This window comes from Seriola aureovittata, chromosome 8 (assembly GCF_021018895.1).
Source record: "Seriola aureovittata isolate HTS-2021-v1 ecotype China chromosome 8, ASM2101889v1, whole genome shotgun sequence".
NCBI classification, from domain to species: Eukaryota; Metazoa; Chordata; class Actinopteri; order Carangiformes; family Carangidae; genus Seriola; species Seriola aureovittata.
This window is the reverse complement of record NC_079371.1, coordinates 23,251,889-23,271,777: the sequence shown is the minus strand read 5'-3', so window position 1 is coordinate 23,271,777 and position 19,889 is coordinate 23,251,889. Positions and strand designations below refer to the sequence as shown.

At 39.2% G+C, this 19,889-nt stretch overlaps 2 protein-coding genes across 6 annotated transcripts in view; both read left to right on the top strand.

The window, feature by feature from the left end:
* The window catches only part of il1rapl2 (interleukin 1 receptor accessory protein-like 2), a 185,563-nt gene extending 176,815 nt beyond the window's left edge, over positions 1 to 8,748 (top strand). The window contains exons 12-17 of the mRNA XM_056383537.1: positions 2,515 to 2,660; positions 2,821 to 2,898; positions 3,019 to 3,135; positions 4,971 to 5,093; positions 5,854 to 6,093; positions 6,556 to 8,748. Of these exons, the coding sequence (XP_056239512.1) occupies positions 2,515 to 2,660; positions 2,821 to 2,898; positions 3,019 to 3,135; positions 4,971 to 5,093; positions 5,854 to 6,093; positions 6,556 to 6,654 (803 nt within the window). The 3' untranslated portion in view covers positions 6,655 to 8,748. The remainder of the gene's footprint in view (positions 1 to 2,514; positions 2,661 to 2,820; positions 2,899 to 3,018; positions 3,136 to 4,970; positions 5,094 to 5,853; positions 6,094 to 6,555) is intronic.
* Positions 8,749 to 12,213: 3,465 nt separating this feature from the next.
* LOC130174074 (beta-1,3-galactosyltransferase 2-like) lies at positions 12,214 to 17,366 on the top strand. 5 transcript variants are annotated; one of them, XM_056383685.1, is made up of 4 exons: positions 12,214 to 12,295; positions 14,831 to 14,912; positions 15,805 to 16,035; positions 16,476 to 17,366. In XM_056383685.1, the coding sequence occupies exons 1-4, from the start codon at positions 12,291 to 12,293 to the stop codon at positions 17,073 to 17,075; spliced, it is 918 nt and encodes a 305-aa protein (XP_056239660.1). In that variant the 5' UTR covers positions 12,214 to 12,290; the 3' UTR covers positions 17,076 to 17,366. The 5 variants fall into 5 exon arrangements, with proteins under 5 accessions (XP_056239660.1, XP_056239658.1, XP_056239661.1 ...); XM_056383683.1 differs by having other exon boundaries at positions 14,831 to 14,993; XM_056383684.1 differs by lacking the exon at positions 12,214 to 12,295 and adding an exon at positions 12,304 to 12,831.
* Positions 17,367 to 19,889: the final 2,523 nt, after the last annotated feature.

Here is a 19,889-nt window from a genome sequence, read left to right as displayed (position 1 = left end):
TCTACAGAGTAAATGCAAGGTGTAATAATCATAAAGAAGCAGTGTGATGAGTTGGCAATGGTGGGAGAGAATATGTTATGGCTATACACTATGACTATACAGCTAATGATGCTACATCTACGAATTAGGTTTGATGATTAAATATTGCTATATTTCGACATCAACCCAGTCATGTGCAGAGTGTTAAGACCGGCCTACTGTGAGTTGCGCTGTAGCTGGAGACCCTCAGCTGGAACCCAGGTGGCTGTGGTTGCCATGGTAACCCCAGAGACGCGGGATCTAAGTGGATTCTCCTGGAGGCCGTGTCCCGTTATCACGATGATGGATTCTGCCGGTGTCTCAGCGGTTCAGCTCTGGTGGAGTTTGCCAGGAGACTTTCTGTCTCGGGCACTCTTGATTTCTGCTCGGCTTCTCTGCAGGAGGTCGTACAGATGTTATCTGCTGGTGTCTCTTGTGGGTTGATGCGAAATAAACTCTAATGCTCTTCACTTTGGTTGGATACTTTAGAGGAGGCTGGCGTTGACCAGATGACTCTAAAGTTGTCAAAATCTTCAAAAAGGAAAACTAGATGATGATTTAAAAGTTACAAAATTACTCTGAGGCACTTCTGTTGCTTTGGTTCAGTTGGTCTTGACTTGGCTTATAAAAATAAAAGGTCGCGCATGTAGACAAAAATGATGTTACTTGGAGCTTGTGGCAAAGAAAAATAAAAGACGCGAAAAGTGCAAAAATGACTAAGAGCCATGAGTTTGTAGCGAGCAGCTTAGAGCTAAGAGTTTCCATGGCTACAGAGCCGGGCTTTGAGCCGGGACTCTGAGCTTTGAGCAAAGTTCTCAGCTTCTGGTTTCTGCATCATTTTCTAGCTTCAGCTTTTCAGCCTCTAGTTTTTAGCTTCATTTTTCGCCTCTTCTTCCTTCTTAGCATCTCGCCGAGTTTCTAACTTTTTTGCGTTTCTAACATTTCTGACCTTTTCTGACTTTGTGTGAATTGTTCACGACTGTTTTATCCCCTGGGGGCTGGCGCATGTTTCAGGGGCGTCACCCGTCTTCTCCTGTGTTTCCACTTGGAGAAGAGAGTAATTTTCCACTAAACTTTGGAATAATTTAAATCTAGAGTTTACTTATAAACTTGCACATCTGTCTTCCACCATGACCACAAAACATTAAATGGAATAACATAAACTACTTGCACTAATAATAGCAGAGAGGAGTAATAGGAGTGTTGATTTCATATTACATCCTTCAAACCTGGAATTAATTATGATACAAGTGGTTAATTGATCAAACAACAATATAAACATTTCCCAAAGCTAATGGTTTATACATATGGATTACACAGCAGTTCTTCGACTGTAATAATAATAATATGGACATGCTGGATGTCATGTAGTGTGTTACCTTGTGTGAAGGATGCTGACAGTACGGTCACATGAAGGACATTGTCTTAAAATCTACATGTTACATTTCAAACAGTCTATGGGATAGAAGTTTGGGGTTAAACTATTGCATAGGAACATTTCATGAGTTACAGAACAGCTAGATATTTAATTTTACATTCATCCTTTGATCTGTGTCTGTGAAGAGTGTTCTGCTGGTCACTACCCAGGATTGGAATGTGGGATGTAGTTTATGACTCTTATCTAGAGAGGGACAGAGGAAGGGAGGTTGGTGTGTGTGTGCGTGTGTGTGTGTTTGTTCATGCATGGCACAGACAGGCCAGGATTCACACCTTAGTGTTAATCAGTCCTTTTGTTGTTACTTGTCCTATACAAGAAACAATCAAATATCATTAGACAAAGTCTTAATGTTACAAACTGGAGATTTTGCCTATATTCTCCAGTTGCCTGGTGTCCATTGGTTGATCCTCTGGAGCTGACCCTTTGACCTTTGGTCTGGTTCTGTGTTGTTCGGACATGCTAACAGCATGGTCTGTTTGTGGAAGAGGGGTCCTTTGTCTCTGTTTCCCATCAATTTGATAGTTTGATGGTGGGAAGAGTCGCAAAGTGTCAACTGTGGGTCCGTAACTCTGCATGTCCTTATAATGAACTTCCTTAATGGCTTGTGACTGATGCCAGGCCAGGTATGTACGCTACACTAGGCTAACTACATTCTGGCTCCAGCTCCACGCTTAACACATAGATTGTTGATAAGCTGTCTTTTTATGTCAAACAAGTAAATATTTCCCCAAAATTTAAACCATTCCTTTATATTAATAGCAAAAGATAGAGTTACTTTTTTTTGTATCAGTCCTGTTTTATCTAACCACAGTGATGTTTACAGTTCTGCCCTATACACTATTGTAAGTATAGAAAAGAGTATTACTGAAAATGATGCCAACACATTCACTCATACCATAGATTCTGGCTGGAACAGTTTATTTTCTTTTATATTTCTAACTAGTAAATTGCAAGACACCAACCACATTTTGTTCTTCACTTCACTCTAATTGACATCCTTCTCTAACTCTCTTTTCACTCTATCACTTACACTTTGTCTCCATGTCTCTCTCTCCCAGCCTATATCGAGGACTTGGCTCGCAGCGTGGAGCAGAGCAGACGTCTCATCATCGTTTTGACCCCAGAGTTTGTCGCCAAAAGAGGGTGGAGTATCTTCCAGATAGAGACACGCCTCCATTCTATGTTGGTCACCGGGGAGATCAAGGTATGAATCACAAAGGAAACAGGAAGTCAGTCTAAAAGATGAGAAAATGTGTGACGTCAGCTTTTCCTGGCTTTGAGCAATAAGGAGAATTGCTCTGCTCAGAGATTGTCATTTTCCTCTCTTCTCAAACACTTCTACACCTGCCTCTCTGTGTGTCCAGGTGATCATGATAGAGTGTGCCGACCTGAAGAATGTCATCAACTATCAAGAGGTTGAAGCACTGAAACATACGATCAAGGTATGCAGAGAGAGGGATGAATGGAGGGAAAGAGGAAGGTGATCTGATCAAACACCAGCAGAATAAAGCAATTAGAGAATAAAAAAATAAATCTTTTCACCTCTCTTTTCTTCTCTCCAGGTTTTATCCATCATCAAGTGGAGGGGTCCTAAAAGCAATGAGCTGTCCTCTAAGTTTTGGAAACAGGTGGTCTACGAAATGCCTGCTAAACGCAGAGAGACATTGTCCAGACGCCAGGTATACTGCCATTAACAGAAATCTGAAATCACGTTTTACAGTCTTTCACAATCATCTACACAGTGGCACTGTTTGTATGAGAAAAATACTAAACTTAAACTACCAAAAGAAATCCTACAGTGGAAAAAGTGCAAGGGCCACTTTTATTTTTTTGCTTAACCTAACTGTGACTATAAGAATAAAATAGCTTTGAAAAACAGATGAATTTGCACATCCTAAGAAATAATGTACTATAAGCCTTTACGTTCTACTCACAGACCATGCATATGTATAGCTACAGGTGTAATTGGCAGAATAACACTGTCTTCATGGCGTGTCCAGGAGCCGAGGAAAAATACTGTGGAAATTTAGCATATTTACTTATGCTCCCCTGGGCAGCATACATCCACAACAAACAGATGGCCTTTGAAATGCCTGCTAAACACAGGTAATGTATTAAAATTGGAATCACAATAGGGTAAATGTGCACATGTTTACCATGTGTTAACACCTCAGGTGGTGTATGCCCTGATTAGCAAAGAGATGTTCTCTCGCTGCTCGCTACATGGAAAATAATCATCAAGAAACAAACACAGAGTGAAGCATAGGACTGTAACAGAAAGGATCTTAATGTCCTATGGCACCTTAACATGTGATGTCGTAGAAATGGGACAATGATAATAAGAGTATTTATCGCATTCAGACACTGTACATGTGCTCTTATCCTGCTTATTAACACCAATTATGTGACTGATTTATTTATTTATTTATTTTTTAAATTTGCAGCATCATTTTATTCTTTATGTACAAAACAGAAATAAGCTTTGGAATGTGAACTATTTTGCTTTGCTTCATTAGGCCATTTGAGAATGGTGCCATTCAAACTCACACAGTGCCCAATAAAACTGACATAAAACAACTTTAAATTCCAGGGCCTTGTGAGTTTAAGTGAATACACAATGACATCCGATAGTCTGCTGTTATTCATGCTTGGAAAGCCTGATATAACACAATGAAGCCAAGAAGAGGTGAGGTGCCTCTTCAATTTATGGGCCAAGGAACACACTTCCTAACATCTTGAAAAATTGCACAAGAGCACCGTAGAATTCAGGCGATCCATCATGCTCAGCAACACACAATGAATGGCAATCAGGTGCGTTTTGACCCCTCACTGCCGCCAAATGTTTCCGACCTTGTAGGATGACATTTTGTGGAGTGCCTGAATCCCTATGACTTTTGTTTACCTGTTTGCTTGGATAATGCACAGTGTCAGTCTACATGAACCAAATACATAAATGCAACCATGTGAAGTTTAGCAAAATAGTTCAGACCAAAGGACACAAACCAGGCTATGATTTCACCCTCTTTACGTATTCAAAACCAATGGCTTTAAGATGTGGCAACTGTTTTAATAACTACTATACATGATTGTACAATAAAACAAAACCTTGTGTTTTTGTTTGGGAATATTTTCAGCTGTGATGCACTTGTTGCGCTTGTGAGTATTTACAGCCGTAGGACAATGTATGAGATATTGTCTAAAAAGTAAACTACAGTGTCCATGTTAATTGAAATGAAGGAACAAGTGACCCGGCACAACAGTGTGGCACACTGTTTTTAATCATTTCTGGAGCTCCATGACACAGAGGATTAAGATATATGAAGGCTTTGCTCCTTTCATGGGATTTGTTGTTAATAAGAAGAACATAAAGTATCGCAAGTCTTATCTCTTCAGATAACCAATGTATCTCAGTACCTTTCCTGCCACAATGGTCATTTCAAAATTGGGATAAAATCTTCTTGACTGCTCAAATCTGCACAATGAAAACTATGTAATTGTGTTTCTGTGGTAATAGGTAATGGACTCCGGTGAACAGGGCCTCTTTGGTGACCTACAGACCACCGTCTCCACCATTGCCATGACAACCACCTCTGCCTCTCTGGCACCCCCTAATGAGAGTCGCCATGGGCATCATCAGGTCAGCTGTTTTATTTCACAGTCATGTTACTGCTTACAAACTTAGTGTTTTTGAAACCATGATGGACAATATTTTACATGCCCTTCCACCCTGACAATGAAAACAGAGAACAAACAGTGTATTATCCTTGGTTTTATAGGTCAGGCTTTTACAATACCATTACTTCTGGACAAGAACAAAAAACATTTGATCAAGGTTCAAACAGTCACAAGTTTTTATGGTAGTAGGTAGGTATTAGTAGGTAGGGTAGTAAATAAATTTTTTAAAAAACAGCTAATAATCAAAAGTAATTAGAATTCTAACTGTTCTGGAAATACTGTTACTACTACTGGAATATTATAAGAATTGTATAGAGTTCTACAAAGCGAAATAGATGGTTAATAAATTAGTTTCACAAAACACGTCAGTTAAGCACAGAGTTTGTCGGGTCTTAGTGCGGCTACACCTGCTGTGGTGAACTTCCACCACTGTCTGAAACTACATCTAAAAACCCAAATCGGACTACGGAGTTTGTCTCTGGTGGTCAAAGTTATAGTTCGCCTAATTATCTTAGTCCAAAGACAAAACTGTTTTCTCTTACTTTAAGCCCTTTCTACAAAAGAGGTGAAATTTCGGCCTCCTTTATTTTCAACCCTTTATGAATTGGAGTTTCACAGTTAGCCGGACAATTAAAACAACTGACGTGTAAGGTTTAATTTCCTCCTTGAATGATATTGTTGGTGATAAAAAGTTAACAGAAAGTCATGTTTTTCCACCACAGATTGCCTTGGCAACAGAGATCCCGGACTACAACCAGATGACCTTGCCACTGGGAGGGGGACACACGGCTACAGCTGCTCAAATGAGGCATTTCTGCCGCAGCTACGAGTTCCAGCTTCCCCCACAACCTTCCTCCCTGTCGCCTCCTCTCCCACCTCCCTCCACAGTGCAGTTCTCCACTCTGGGCCCAGGGGGGCGCCATGTCTATTGTAACATCCCCATGACACTGCTGAATGGACAGGTGGGAGAAAAGACAGTGCCACTTACCGTATGTTTTTGTTGTTTTAGTTGGTTTCTAGCATCCAACAGTGTATCTGCACAGTGCATCCTTTTCTGTTGTTTGTGTGCATGTACTCAGAGTTTAAACACATTAAAAATGGAACCCCTCTTTTCTCCCCAGGGGTTCAGAGCAGTTCACTGGGGAACAAGAGGTCTGTTTGGATAAAAGAAAATGTAGACAGAAAATAGTATCTTCATATTATCCGACATCAAATATTTATTTATTCTAACAGACTGGGAAGTAGTTGTCATATAGAAGTATAGTTGTCATATATGAGGCATGGTGCACTACTGGCATGCAATAGTACTGTATATAATGTAAAATGCAGCACCTGTTTTTTCTCTTTTGAACTGTAGATCTTTTCTAAGACTTGTGCTCTGGGGGAGACTCCTGCTCATCACTGTTGTGCTGTGTGTTTCCCAGGTTCCTCAGAGCAGTACGCTTGGGAAGAAGCCAGAACTCCACCTGAACAGCACCTTCGTACCGCTTACCAGCAGAGAACTAAGCTCTGACATCTGGTAGATGTGCTCAACTGGTACTAGATACAGACCGGTTTACAGACTGCTTTTTCACTGGCCTTGGATGTGAGGTAGACTGGTTGGTCAACTGGTTTTCATTGGGTTTTTGGACTGTGTACAGACTTGGTGTCAGGAGAGACTTGTTGTGGACTCGTTTTGAGCCATTTCATCCCATGCTGTGAGCAACAGACTTCTTAAAGACTGCCTAAGTCTAAGATTCACATTTGTAATGGCTGCAGATTTCTTACAAACAGATGGATTCAGATTGTAAAACTGATTGACTCACTGCATTTGGACTTTCCAACTAGTTACAGACTGATAAACTGATATGTAAGATGTGTAGCCATGACCATTTTAAGGAATGCTATTATACAACGTGACTGGTCAAATGAATTTGACTGGAGAGAGTTTATAGACAGATGTGGACGTATGGATATAAAGAACTGAAAAGGTCCAGGATACTTAAGCGACAATTAAGTATCCACAGACAATAGAACTGTTTGTCGAACAAGCTACCACATTGGACCTTGGAGCACAATAAACGCAAGTATTTCGTAATCACGGACAACTCGCACACCAGCTGTGAAAACCAGTTGATTTGTCACCTGCTTAACTACTCGGAAATATCGGTCTACTGAAAAGCAAAAAGTAGCGTGAATGCCAGTCAATCTCCTACCTAGATGAGTTCTCCGAATATCCATCTACCTGTTGACTAGGTGGTTTGTCAGTAAACAAGGCAGATTTCAAGCAATGATTTTGGAATACCAGTCCACCTTAAAACAACAAGTCAACCTCTTGAAATGCAACTCCTGGCTGGCTAGCTAGCTAGCTACCTAGCTACCTGGTTTGGCTTGCAGAAGCTGAAATGGTTGACTTTCTGAGATGGTTGACTGGAAGAAATTCCAGCAAGATAATAAGAAGTGACGCATAAAGCAATGGCTAAAACTCATTTTACTGAGAAAACACAGTTAGCTGGAGTCAGTGGAAGCTAGCTAGTTGTGTAAACTAGTTGACTAAAAGGCTAGTTACTTCTTGAGCTAGGAGGAAGAAAACCAGCCAGCTCATCACCTTGTAACCCAGTTAACAGCAACCAGTCAACTCGTCAAGAGGCGAAGTGGCAAAGAGGTGAACTACCAACTTTTACCACCGAGCTAAAAGCATAAAGGACTTGGCTTTTTCTATTTGCATGACCACCCATTTAGATAAAAAAATAATCAAATAAACATAGATAAAAGAGTAAATGACACAGTCATTTGTCGCAGCCTCTTTTCATACGGAGGAGAATAAACGTCTTATGTTGATACGGTATATTTGTTTTCTGTCCAGCCATGAAGTATTGATAAAAACTGATAAAGGGAAAAAAGGAGGTGTCCCTCCAAAAACATGTTTATTATTTATTTTGTGTTGTTTCATTAAAAAGTTTATCCTTTTAGAAGTTTGGTGAGAATTTTTACCAGGCTTTGTTTTTTAATATTTGTTTGTTATAATAATCTCTGTACAGCTTCCATAACTTATGCATAGACCTATACATGACAGTGATTTGTTCCCTACATTTTCTGTTAAACACCCACATTAAGTGTGTGACCCAAAGTGTGACCCAGAGCCGCTTTTTGCTTTCATTCTTTTCATCTTTTTGTCGATGGATGGATGGATGGATGGATGGATGGATGGATAGATGGATGGCAGTACAACACTGCTAACAGACTGATGTTTTAAACCCATCACTCTGGAATTGAGACCACTACCAGTCAGCCAAAGGGGGCTTCACTGCAGAAAAAGCCGGACTCCAAGCTGAAACAGACCAACTTCTTCTTTGTGAGCTTTAAAAAAAAACAAGATTATTACCATAATATTTAAGCAAAGTGAATAATGTTTTGAATTTACACAACGGTACTGTCATTGTCTTATTAGAACCAATGAATTCTGGATATTTGAGATTGTTTGATACAATAATTAATTATTTGAGTTGTTATATTCGATGGCAATATACAGTATAGTGGTTGTCTTTTGATTTCTGCTCATTTCTTTGACTATTCTTTGGATATATTGGTTGAAATAATTTAACTGAGAGCAAATAAAAAGTATATGAGTTGTTTTATACACTTTGAATAACTGTCATCTGACACATTCAGCTGTTACGCTTTCTTTCTTCTACTTCCTTCCCACTTTCCCCTTCTCTGTTTTCATTTGCAAGACTTTTTCTTATAATTTCACCAACTGTAATCTTCATCTTGTGCCCAGCTACTCCACACACTCACACCATTTAGTCCTCACTACTTCCTCCTCTCCAACAGTCATTTAGATTTCTTAATAATTGCCCTGGTCATATTGATGGTTTTGTTAAACTTTCTGTTCAGATTGGGGGAAACAAAACTTTGGCTCTCATGCAATAAAACCAGTTTTACACTTTGCTGGGCTAATCTGAGCTGAACTGAGGTACAGTGAGTCGAATAGGATTTGAACTGTGTTGAGCTGGGACTGCCAAAAGCTGCAATGTTACATGTGGTGTTAATGCAAAAACATATTTTGCAAAACCTTAATTGCTTCTTTGTTATTAGTTGAGCTAAGGGTAAGACAAAAACATTTAAAAATGTTATTTCTGAAATATTTTACCAGTTTTTAAGTTGTTATGGAGTTAATTCATTGCATACCATATACAGTTATGACCTTGTTATATCCCACAGAGGAATATGTTAACCTCATAACCCCCTGTGCTGTATCACAATTAATAAGTTAAATGAAACATTATGTCTTTCCAATCAATTAAAAACATGATGGCAACAAAGTTACTGTAAGTATGTGGTTCCATAGAAATTAGTGGTTCCAATTCAAATCTATTCAATGAGCAATTATGTGTTACACAAGAAACGGCTTTCCACCAGTGGGTGTGGTATTTCTGGCCTGAAATAACACTGAAATGTACTCAATACGTACATATTTTAAAATAAATGAGGACAACAAGCTAAAGACTGCACAGATAAAACATTGCACTCATCAATAGCCCTTAGGTCTGGGGACCATCAATGTGTGTACAAATCTCATGGCAATCCATCTAAGAAAAAAATGTCAACCTCATGGTACTACTAAATCGTTTCACATGAGATTATATGAATGTCTATGCACATTTCTTTGAGATCCATCCAACATTTGGGGTGTTTTAGTCTAGACCCAATTGGCAGACAACTGGCCAATCGACAATCGATATTGACAGGCAGTCAGACTGAGAGTCTGTTAGCTGCTCTTTTGCAAACTCCAAACAGCTATCGCGTGTCTTTGTCCAAGGAGAGACTTCTGTCTGTCCATTCTGCCATAAAGCCCAGATCGATGGAGTACTGCAGGGATGGATGTCCCTCTGGAAGTTTCTCCCAACATAACATATGGCTCAACATAATCCATGACTCTGAGCTCTGCAGGCAGTTTCCCTGCCCTGTGGCTTGGTTTGCTCTGATATGCATTGACAGCTGTGACAGTTGTGTGCCTTTCCAAATGTCCAATTAATTGAAATGACCACAGGTGGACTCTAATCATGGTGTTGAAACATCTCAAAGATGATCAAGAGAAATGGGACGCACCTGAGCTAAATTTCAAGTATCATAGTGAAGGGTCTGAATACTTCTGTCAATTGGATATTTCAGTTTTTCCTTTTTAATAAATTTACAAGAAATTCTAAAATTTTCTTTGTCATTATGGGGTAAGGGGCTGGTGAGGGAAAAAAATAACACTGCAACAACAAAATGTGAAAAATGTGAAGGGCTCTGAGCACTTTCCAAATGCACTGTAGCAAAACCTCTACATATGCCTGCATCCTCTGGTATTGGCTGACAGCCGGAAGATTTTCCAAGTGTGTGCCAGAATTGGTCCAGATGTGGAAGTGGCTTCTGACAGTCATGCTATATTTGGGACAGATTCAGCCACAGAGAAAACATTGCACTCATTGTTGCACAGGAGGGAACTACAGGTACAGTTTTGCTCTTTGGTAATCAGTTAACAGGGTCCATCTCTGTGTTTTTGATGTCAACGCATTGCAGACAATCAGCCCTGCCTGCTAGAAAAACAGTTTGTACACTACTAATTTGTTTTATCAATTACATTTGTCAGGAAATGTAATTGCTGCTTGCCTCATGTTAAGCAGAGACATATTTTACAGTGCAGGAAGCAGAAACTTAGGTCTCAGTCACTTCATGGATAGAAAAAAAGTTTTGGTTTCAGATATGTGTTAAAAATGTTGTATGCATCAAGTCACTCGACTTCTTTCAAAGTTAACCAAATCCACCATCTTTCTGTAATTTCCCCTTTACAGAACAATTACAACACTGATTTTACAGTCTACAGCAACTGCAGCAGCACCATTATGGTCAAATGCTCACAATGAGCAATGCTCACATGGTGGTGCTAAGCAGATACATTGTTTATCATGTTCACTATCTTAGTTTAGCATGTTAGCATGCTAGCAGAGACATGCTAGAGAAGAAAGTAGCCACTGGCAGAGAAGATGATAATCACATTAAAAACAAAACCCTTGATACATGGAGATAGTATGGGAGTTGAAAACTTAGAGGCAGATTTCATAACATGTAGCTTTAGTCAGTCACTCATGATCCACACTCAATGTTAGTGAAGAACCTGTAGTTCATTGCATTTGTCATGACCCGGCTCGTGAGCCATGACAAAAAAGTGGAGATAGACAGAAACGTCAAAACTTAAGGAATTTATTTATAACAAAACAAGATAAATAATAACAACCAAGTAAAATAACTAAAAATTAGGCCGAAGCCAACCAAGTCAAAGACGGGGTGCCGTCAGGATGGACCGAGAGAGTCCCTGGGAGAGCTGACAGCCAGATCTTAAATAGGCCACCCACTGGGAGACTGGCCAGGCCTACCAGCCAGGTACCTGAAAGAAAAACAAAGAGAACACACCAAACAGGCTCTGCAAGGCAGGGACCGTCACACATTTAAAATGAATTGTGGTGGAAATCTGTAAACTGGTTTGGTGAGAAAGCTTCAAAGGAGAACGCCTTGTAAGGTTTTGATGTTTATTTGAATCACTCAAGCAAGTGTAACACAGGCAAAGAACAAGCAAATGGAGTCAAACAAAGTCACAGCAATAGTTTGATCAAACGCGTCAGAGATGTCAGGCTCAGGCTGGCTAGAACTGAACTGTTCATCACTTTTAAAGAAGCAAACAGTTTTTCTGGACAACTGAGATAAGGGCCTCTCCTAGTTCGTTTAACCCACCCTCTACAGGTCCATTGCTCCCTCCAAGAGCGGGCCATGAAATGCAGTCAGAGATAACATTTGGGTGTAACTATAACTACTCAATTCTATATCTAACAATCAAACACTAGTAATAAATAATTTTTCCCCTACATGAATGAGTATATTTATCACGTATTTTTCAAGGAAATGTATGCTAATTTTGTCTTTTCAGTAATGCTGGAACACTTCTCAGAATATCCACATCATTCAGATGATGTCACAGATGCATATTTATATCTCGACTGTGCAGATAAAAAGTGGGAGGAACACAGCAAGATAGAAAAACTCCCTGCAGAAGTGCCTAACATATAAACAACACCTGCATTCTAAACAGAAAACTGGAACATATAATCAATCTCCAATTCATTAACTGGTATTTTCAATGCAGTAAGTAGAACATGGCTGACTGAATGCATTTATTCAAGTTTATGTTGTGTCTGTCAATGCAGGAAATGTTTCAAGTGTTAAAGGTAATAGTAGAAAAAGCAGTAGAGTGAAGAGTAAATGCAAATATTGAAATCTGCAAAAGGGAGAGAGTGAACAGGATAGGGTGTTGACGGAAAAGAGTGTTGGCATGAATGTGATGGTGTTGCAATAACAGGCAAATCAAACTGCATGTTAAGTCATGTTGATTCTGCCACCACTTCAAACCATATCAGTTAAATCTTGTTGTAAATAATATCCAACACAGGCATTCACATGAATTGCAGTATACTGTGTGTCTGTCAGGAGGCCTGGTGTGTGTTTCCCACACACGCGGTCACAAACCACGGTGCAGTCTGACAGTTAGATATCCCCATAAACATCCTCATTATTTGCCGCTGTCTGTCTGTTGTGCGAGGCGTGCTGGTAGCTGTTAGTTGTGAAATCAATCTCTTCTCAACCACGTCTTTGAACATGCAGGAGAAATGTGTTTCTAAAGGGTAAGTTTAGATTTTAATTCTGTTTCTTTGAAATGTGTTCATTTTAACATATGGTAAAACACAACGGTAAACACATGGTAAAGTGAAAGTCTCAATTTGGTTGTTAAACGTGAAAGCTGTTAGAACAGGTCCTGTCTTGTGTTATCGGATCAGTCAGACTAATTGCAGTGGAAACTGAGCTCCTAATACACATTAGAGCTAATGTCTTTATTCGTGTTCGAATGTATCATTTCTGAGTGTGTGGCTGTGATGTTTAATTGAGTGTTCAACCAGAGAAGCAAATAATATTTGGTAGCTTCTGTTTTTTCCTGGTCTCAACTGCAGAGAAAATTGCTACAGTAAGATCAGTACTACTAATAGCTACTTTTAACAGGTTTCCATACAGTACAATATCTGAACTTCTCAAAGTGAAACTGTGGAAACTAGAGTGTCTTTGTCTTTAATCTGATTATGTATCTGATTATATCTTTTTTTATATAATCATATTCTTTTTCTAAATTGATGTTTTTTTTCTTCAATTGGATCTGTACAATTCGATTTAGCATTTGGCACTCAGACATACTATCTCATGCATACATGCAAAAGAAATTACAAATAAATACAGTATATCTGAAAATCACCTATAAGATTTCCTTTTTCACTGTGAGCCGCACCAATTGAGCAGCTTGTTTCATTTATTCTCTCTCTGACAAAATCTATGTCTCTACATGCCATTGTTAAAACATGCACAGACATAGCTTTGAAAGTCACATGGGAAATCTTACAGTTCCACAAACCTCTAGAAAAATCTCTCCTCCAAACCCACCACTGTTTAATCATTATTTATTTCCCTGGAAAGTCCCCACTACAAATGTAATGAAAATTGTATATAATTCATAGTTTTTATTCAATTATTTTCTGTTGTCTCATGTCTTTCCTTCCTGTTTTTCAGTTTCTTATGTCTTTATGTCTATATGCAGTCCATCACTGACACAGAAGTGACAGAAAAGTATGAGTGCAATTAGATCTTCTTCTAGTATATTTGAACTAAATTTATTGATATATTATATTTCTAATCAGAGACTTATTCCTCATCGGTGTTATTTATGTGTGAGAGTTAGTACTGTAAGTTTTCATATCTGTGGGTTTCAACATTGGGAACAGCTGTAGTATTGTTGTTATGGGAGGTCACAGTTGTCAGTTTTCAGGTGTTGACAGTGACATCATGTTGTGATCAATGCTAAGACTTAATAATAAGAAGTGAATCCTTGGTTGTTTGTATTTGTAAACCTGGTTCTATTTTTAACCTTAAAGCAACTTTGTATGTTTACAGTGTTTCTTTAAATTAGAACTGGAACCAGACCTTAAGCAACACAACAACAACAACAACAACAACAACTTCAGTTTAATGTTTAACCTTCACTGTGCAGAATGACTTGTGGCCAGACTATGATACCAGAAGACTGTTTTCACATCCGTCTACTGAAGTGGAAAGTCGTAATAAGTAATAATTTGAGTCATAGCCCTTTTGCCATCACTGTTACTACTAATCACTAGGCCTTAATGACGTAAATAAATTAAAATAGGGAAGTGTGTAGGAATGTTAAAATGTAGAGGTTTGGGCAAGATTTGTATAGTCTTACAGAAGTGCGATTATTTCTCATTTAGTCTGTCTATACAGTAGTTTAGAAGATTCTTGATTATGTTGACTGATTGCTTTATATGTACCATGAAGGCTACATACAGAAGCTTGTAAAGCAATAGACTTCACAAAAATGTGTACATTGTGTTAACATACATCACACTTCTGATGGATGCAGACCTTAATGGAAACTCCTTTACTTGCTGTAAACAGTTATACATAAATCGCTACTAATGAAGATTCCCTGCATTACTAGGCAAGGAAGAGGCATTATTAGCAAAGTGCTTCCTGATTCCAATCCCATAATGGATTGTAAAGTGCTTCTGCTGTGCAGTTAATGGGCATTAAAGATGTCCATTTTCACTTTTGTCTTGGCAGTGAAAAGACTCCATGGACAAGAGCTAGGCCACGGTTATGGGTGCCGCCCTTCATGCTGGGAATAGTAATATATATTTTCAAGGTACCATTGCCTTTGAACTTTTGGAGGGCAACTTCAGTGTTGAACCAATCTTACAACAATATGACTACTGAAATTGGCAGTGTAAGTATATCTACCGGTCTCTGTGTCCGTGTCTTGAAACAGATGCAGCTATCAAAATGACCAAGGCAAAGACAAATCCACACACGTAATGCATCAGCGCTGTGTTTACCTGTTAATCTGATAATAAGAACAGTCATACATTTCAGATGAATCATCAGAGTAAAGCAGAATTTGTACCTGCTGTAAGGGGCATGCTACTTCTACAGCAGTTACATGCACAGGCTCCAAGGGTACAGGGCTGTGGAAATGAAAAAGACTCTCAGTCTCAAATGGATTACACTGGGATCACTGTTCTGTATGAGTAGATGAATGTAAACACAGAGACCACATAATGAGACAACCTGGATGTAACTCGAGTTTTATAAATGTATGTGTTTAAACCATGGTCATAGGACCCCAAATGGGCCTCCTGTGAACCCCTTGCATCTTGTATAAATCACTATTAACATGCTGTTTCTCCTTTTTATACATGATGCTGTTGCAGTTACTAATTCCTTGAAACCCATAACCAAGTCTGTGTAGCAGGTAAAAAAAACAGGAAGTGTACATTGCTAGCTAGCTAAAGCTTATGTTTGTACAGCTGATACAGTGGCAGTTCTGAGCAAATAAACACAGACAACACAAATAGTCCATCACTGAAATTTGCAAAAATAAATATAGCGATTCAAAAATTCACTTTGTCTCAACACATCGTAATAGATCTTTTCACTGTGTAGCTAACATTAGAGTAGGCTACAGAAAAAAAAGATAGTCTTAACCCAGCACTAATGAGGTGCAACACTCAAAAACACCAACTTCCTCTGCTTCACAGTACTTTGTGGCATACCCGCACCAGTACACTTTCAGATTGGATGAACCAATCAGATGTCAGCAGGAAAGTCCATTCTTGGTTCTTATGATCCCAGTCGCAATTCACAACAGGGAGGCCCGTGACATAATTCGTAACACTTGGGGCAAAGAAACTACAGTGCTGGGCAAAGTTGTCAGCCACTTCTTCCTGCTGGGGGTGTCCAGAGAGGGAGATAAGCTCCTGGATGAGGAAGTGAGTATATTCATTTTTTTAATTACTGACTTCTTTTTCAGTATCCCTTTCTACTATCATTCAACAAACATGAGAGAAAGAAATGTTCCAGGGGTTCATTGGGGGAAATCAAAATGCTGTCACCAAACCTGTTTGTAGCAGCAGCTGTTTTCAGTAAAAAAAAAAAAAAAGCTCTGATAAACACACAGTACACTACCTGCCCAGCACATACAGCAGACAAAGTTACTAGATGGTGAACACAGTCGAGCATTTATCGGTAATGAGCCAGATATTTCAGATATAGGAGAGTGGATTTGACTTACATTTGCCAGGTGGCCAGAAACATGACTCAAAATGAACACTAATGTTGTTCCATATCTGCTGTATGTGGAAATAACCAAGTGTTTGCTAACTTGTTTCCACTGGAAACTAAACCAAGCCTTCTACCTGTCTTTCTTTAGGTGTTACAGGAAAGCCGGAGACATAAAGACATTCTCCAGAGTAGCTTTGTGGACAGCTACAATAACCTCACCATTAAAACCATGGTCATGTTTGAATGGCTCAGCTCTCATTGCCCCAACACCTCCTACGCCATGAAAGTCGACTCGGACATATTCCTTAATGTCCAGAAGCTTGTTGACATGCTTTTGAAAGCCCCCCAACATCGCTACTTGACAGGACATGTGGTAAGGTATGCTGCTGTTATTCGAGACCAGACCTCAAAGTGGTTTCTGCCTGTTTCTGCCTTCCCCGAGCCAACCTACCCACCGTACGCCCAGGGACTGGGCTATGTGTTCTCACTGGATTTGCCCCAAAAGATACTGGAGGCATCTTTGCATGTTAAAGCTATTTACATTGAAGATGTCTATGTGGGACTTTGTTTGAGACATATTGGAATCGCACTAACAGATCCTCCTCACAGTGGCTTGTTTATGGAAATGATGCCTTTGTTGACAAGCAGCTGTTACTGGACCTCTGTCATTACAACAATACCGGGGAGCTCTCAGCAGCTTCTGGATGTATGGGGAATGTATGAGACTCAAACACAAAGTGGCTGTTAATCAATTCTGCCCATGCCTTCTTTTAAACCGTTTAAAAGCTGCACCTTGTAAATGCATAACCCCTTTGCACAGTACAGCAGTTACATCATAACCCTATATTCACCTTAAGTTACTGTCGTCATGATATTTTTTCTCTGTGACGTATGGAATCAACTTTTGATACTAAGATAGAGATTGTGAGACAGATATGCATTTCGACAGTAAGGAAAATGTGTCATATTTTAGTTGATTGCAAAGATTGCACAAATGGTTGTAAAGATATTGATGTAATTAAAATATTTTATGATGATATTTACAATTGCTCTTGTGGCTATGCAGCTTACATTCCCAGGACGCAAAGTGTGACTCTCACTAAAACAAGTTATATTAACCTGCACAAACACAAAGAAGTAGCAGGCTGAATAGTTACCACACTGTGGAACAACGGAGCTGTCTGCATTCAAAGCCCCTACCAGTATAACATTTTAATTCCGTCTTCAAAGTAACTTTAATGGCATGCAGACAGTGGAAATTTGTTTGTACAGGGGAATGAAGAATAGTCAAACACAAAGTTTGACTCTCCTTCACCACAGAAACCTAACTTAGAAAAGAAAGATGTTTATTTTCCAAGCACACCTGCATACAACCACAAACTTCTCAGCTCTCAGGGTGTACTGCAAAGCAGTATCTGCTGACCTGCAACAATCTACATATCCACAACAGGAATTAAATGTACTGCCAGGAGTAACAGATTCACAGTAGTCTGCAGCTATATGTATTTCTTTTATTAGAGTTGTAACCAAACTATTCACCAGCAAAAGGATTTCTCCATACATTCAGTGGCACCCTCAGCAGTAAAGACAAAAAACATGCAAACCTCACTGAGCTTGATGTAGCAAGCAAATGATTTCTACATATGATGTTCAACTAACTGCTTCATTTGGTTATCACAGTTTCATCTTCAAGTGAAGAGAGACTGCGTCACAGAAGCCTTTGACAGCACATGTACACATTAAGATAAGTTTTGGAACTGAAGAATATTAGACAAACGTCACATACTGTAGCTTTAACAAGCAGCATTAAATAATTAATAATTATAATGTTACTATTTAAGGAAGCTACAATCCTCGGTGAAGCTGATGACGGCAAAATTCAAGCATAAGTATTTCCCCTCTTGTGCTTATCTGCTCTTTGAATGATCCTTTTAACAATTTTTCTTGTTGGAGATTATATATTCTATCCATTCATATGAAGTACAGTGAGCTGAATTGTATTGTGAAACGATAGCATGTTTAATCATGTTGAAATTAATGTTTCATTAGATTTCTATCTGTTGATCTCTCAACTGATGCACATGACATAAAATGATTTGCATTTTTTCTTTTCTTTTTCACACCGAAACAAACACATCTTTAAAAACCACTTCCTGATATGTCTGCCTTTATAGGGAAGTGAAAGTAGCCGTCTAACACTTCGGGTGGGGGTTTCACCTCACACACAGAGCAATGTCACCCATGAGCTTGGTAATATGCAAACAAAAGCAACAGCGCTCTCGTGTGGTAAGAGAGCAGAAAAAGGGAAAGGAGAGTAGTGTGGTAGGAAATGAGAGAAATAAAATAAAGTGCTAATTAAGTTTTGATAACTTTTCATACAGCAATTCCATTTATAATTCCTATGTGACTCTACATTACATCCCAACTTAAAATCCTGTCACATGTTTTTGGGTTTTTTTTTTTCTATATCAGGGCATCTGTATCTTTTAAAAGTTTGTGAGCCGGTGTCTGAGGCTCTTCCATGAGAAAAAGGCTGATAAGGAGACATTGAGGGAGACAGAGACAGATAAAAAGATGTGCTCAGCCAGCCTATTAGAATCACTGCAGTATGCCTCCACGGGATCTTTTTCTCTTTGTCTTTGTGTGTATGTGTGCTTATTCTTATATTTTTATCCTCAGATGGATGAAAAAAATGTCCAATGTGAGGACATGCTGTTCTAGCGGCTAACTATATTGATGGGTCCCAGGTTAAACACTTGTTGTTCTTGAGTGACCTCAACCAATTCGATCACCAATACCTGCAGCAAGCTAAACTTTGACTTCTATACTGCTTCTGTCTCTAACCCCTCTGCAACCACTTTAATGTCAGGTGGGTTGAAGGGTCTGAGTTGGCTAAGTGTCTGGCAATGGAGGACCAAATGGCAAATTTTGGGGATGGGGTAGCTGCATTCGAACTTGGTCTTTCCTTGGCCCGGTGTCAGCCCCCTGAATCTGACCAAGGAACTTGGCCTGATTGTGAAATGTCATTAATCAGTTCAGGAGAAGTCAAACAACTAGACCATGCTAGATATGAGCCGCTTAGTTTCAACATTTCCTGTTACTAATTTCTAAGATTGTCTTTTGACAACTGCAGGCTGTGTGGAATTGAGAGAGGTCTTTTCCAGGATGACAACACCTGGGATAATAGAGTTTATCTTGGGGCACCAGATGGTTTGCTGACCATGAAGATGATGTGACTCACAGGGTGTGGCAATTAAACACAGAGATTTTGGACTGATGTTTCTACTACCTTCAGAATATACAGTTATTTCAGGGATGAATATGTCAATAGAAGCTGCTCTGGAGGCTCGTTGTGTCTCGAACACCTCAGTAAGCCTCTTTATATAGGTTTTTCCTTTAATTTGTCACCTGTCTGTAACCAGCTGACTATCTAGCATTTTTAACCATTGTTTTTAAACCATGTTCATTGTGACTGTGTCTTCTTTGTATCTTGAATAAGAAATTTGTCATCATGTATAGAAAAAATAAGAAATCCCCTCCCTTCTCTTTGCTTCTGAGGAAC

Excerpts from the sequence above, each read along its gene's own strand:
- LOC130174074 (XM_056383682.1), top strand. The coding sequence starts at position 12,806 with ATGCAGGAGAAATGTGTTTCTAAAGG. Across the intron at positions 12,832-14,830 it reads GAGAAATGTGTTTCTAAAGG|TGAAAAGACTCCATGGACAA; the intron begins GTAAGTTTAGAT and ends TTGTCTTGGCAG. Across the intron at positions 16,036-16,475 it reads ATAAGCTCCTGGATGAGGAA|GTGTTACAGGAAAGCCGGAG; the intron begins GTGAGTATATTC and ends GTCTTTCTTTAG.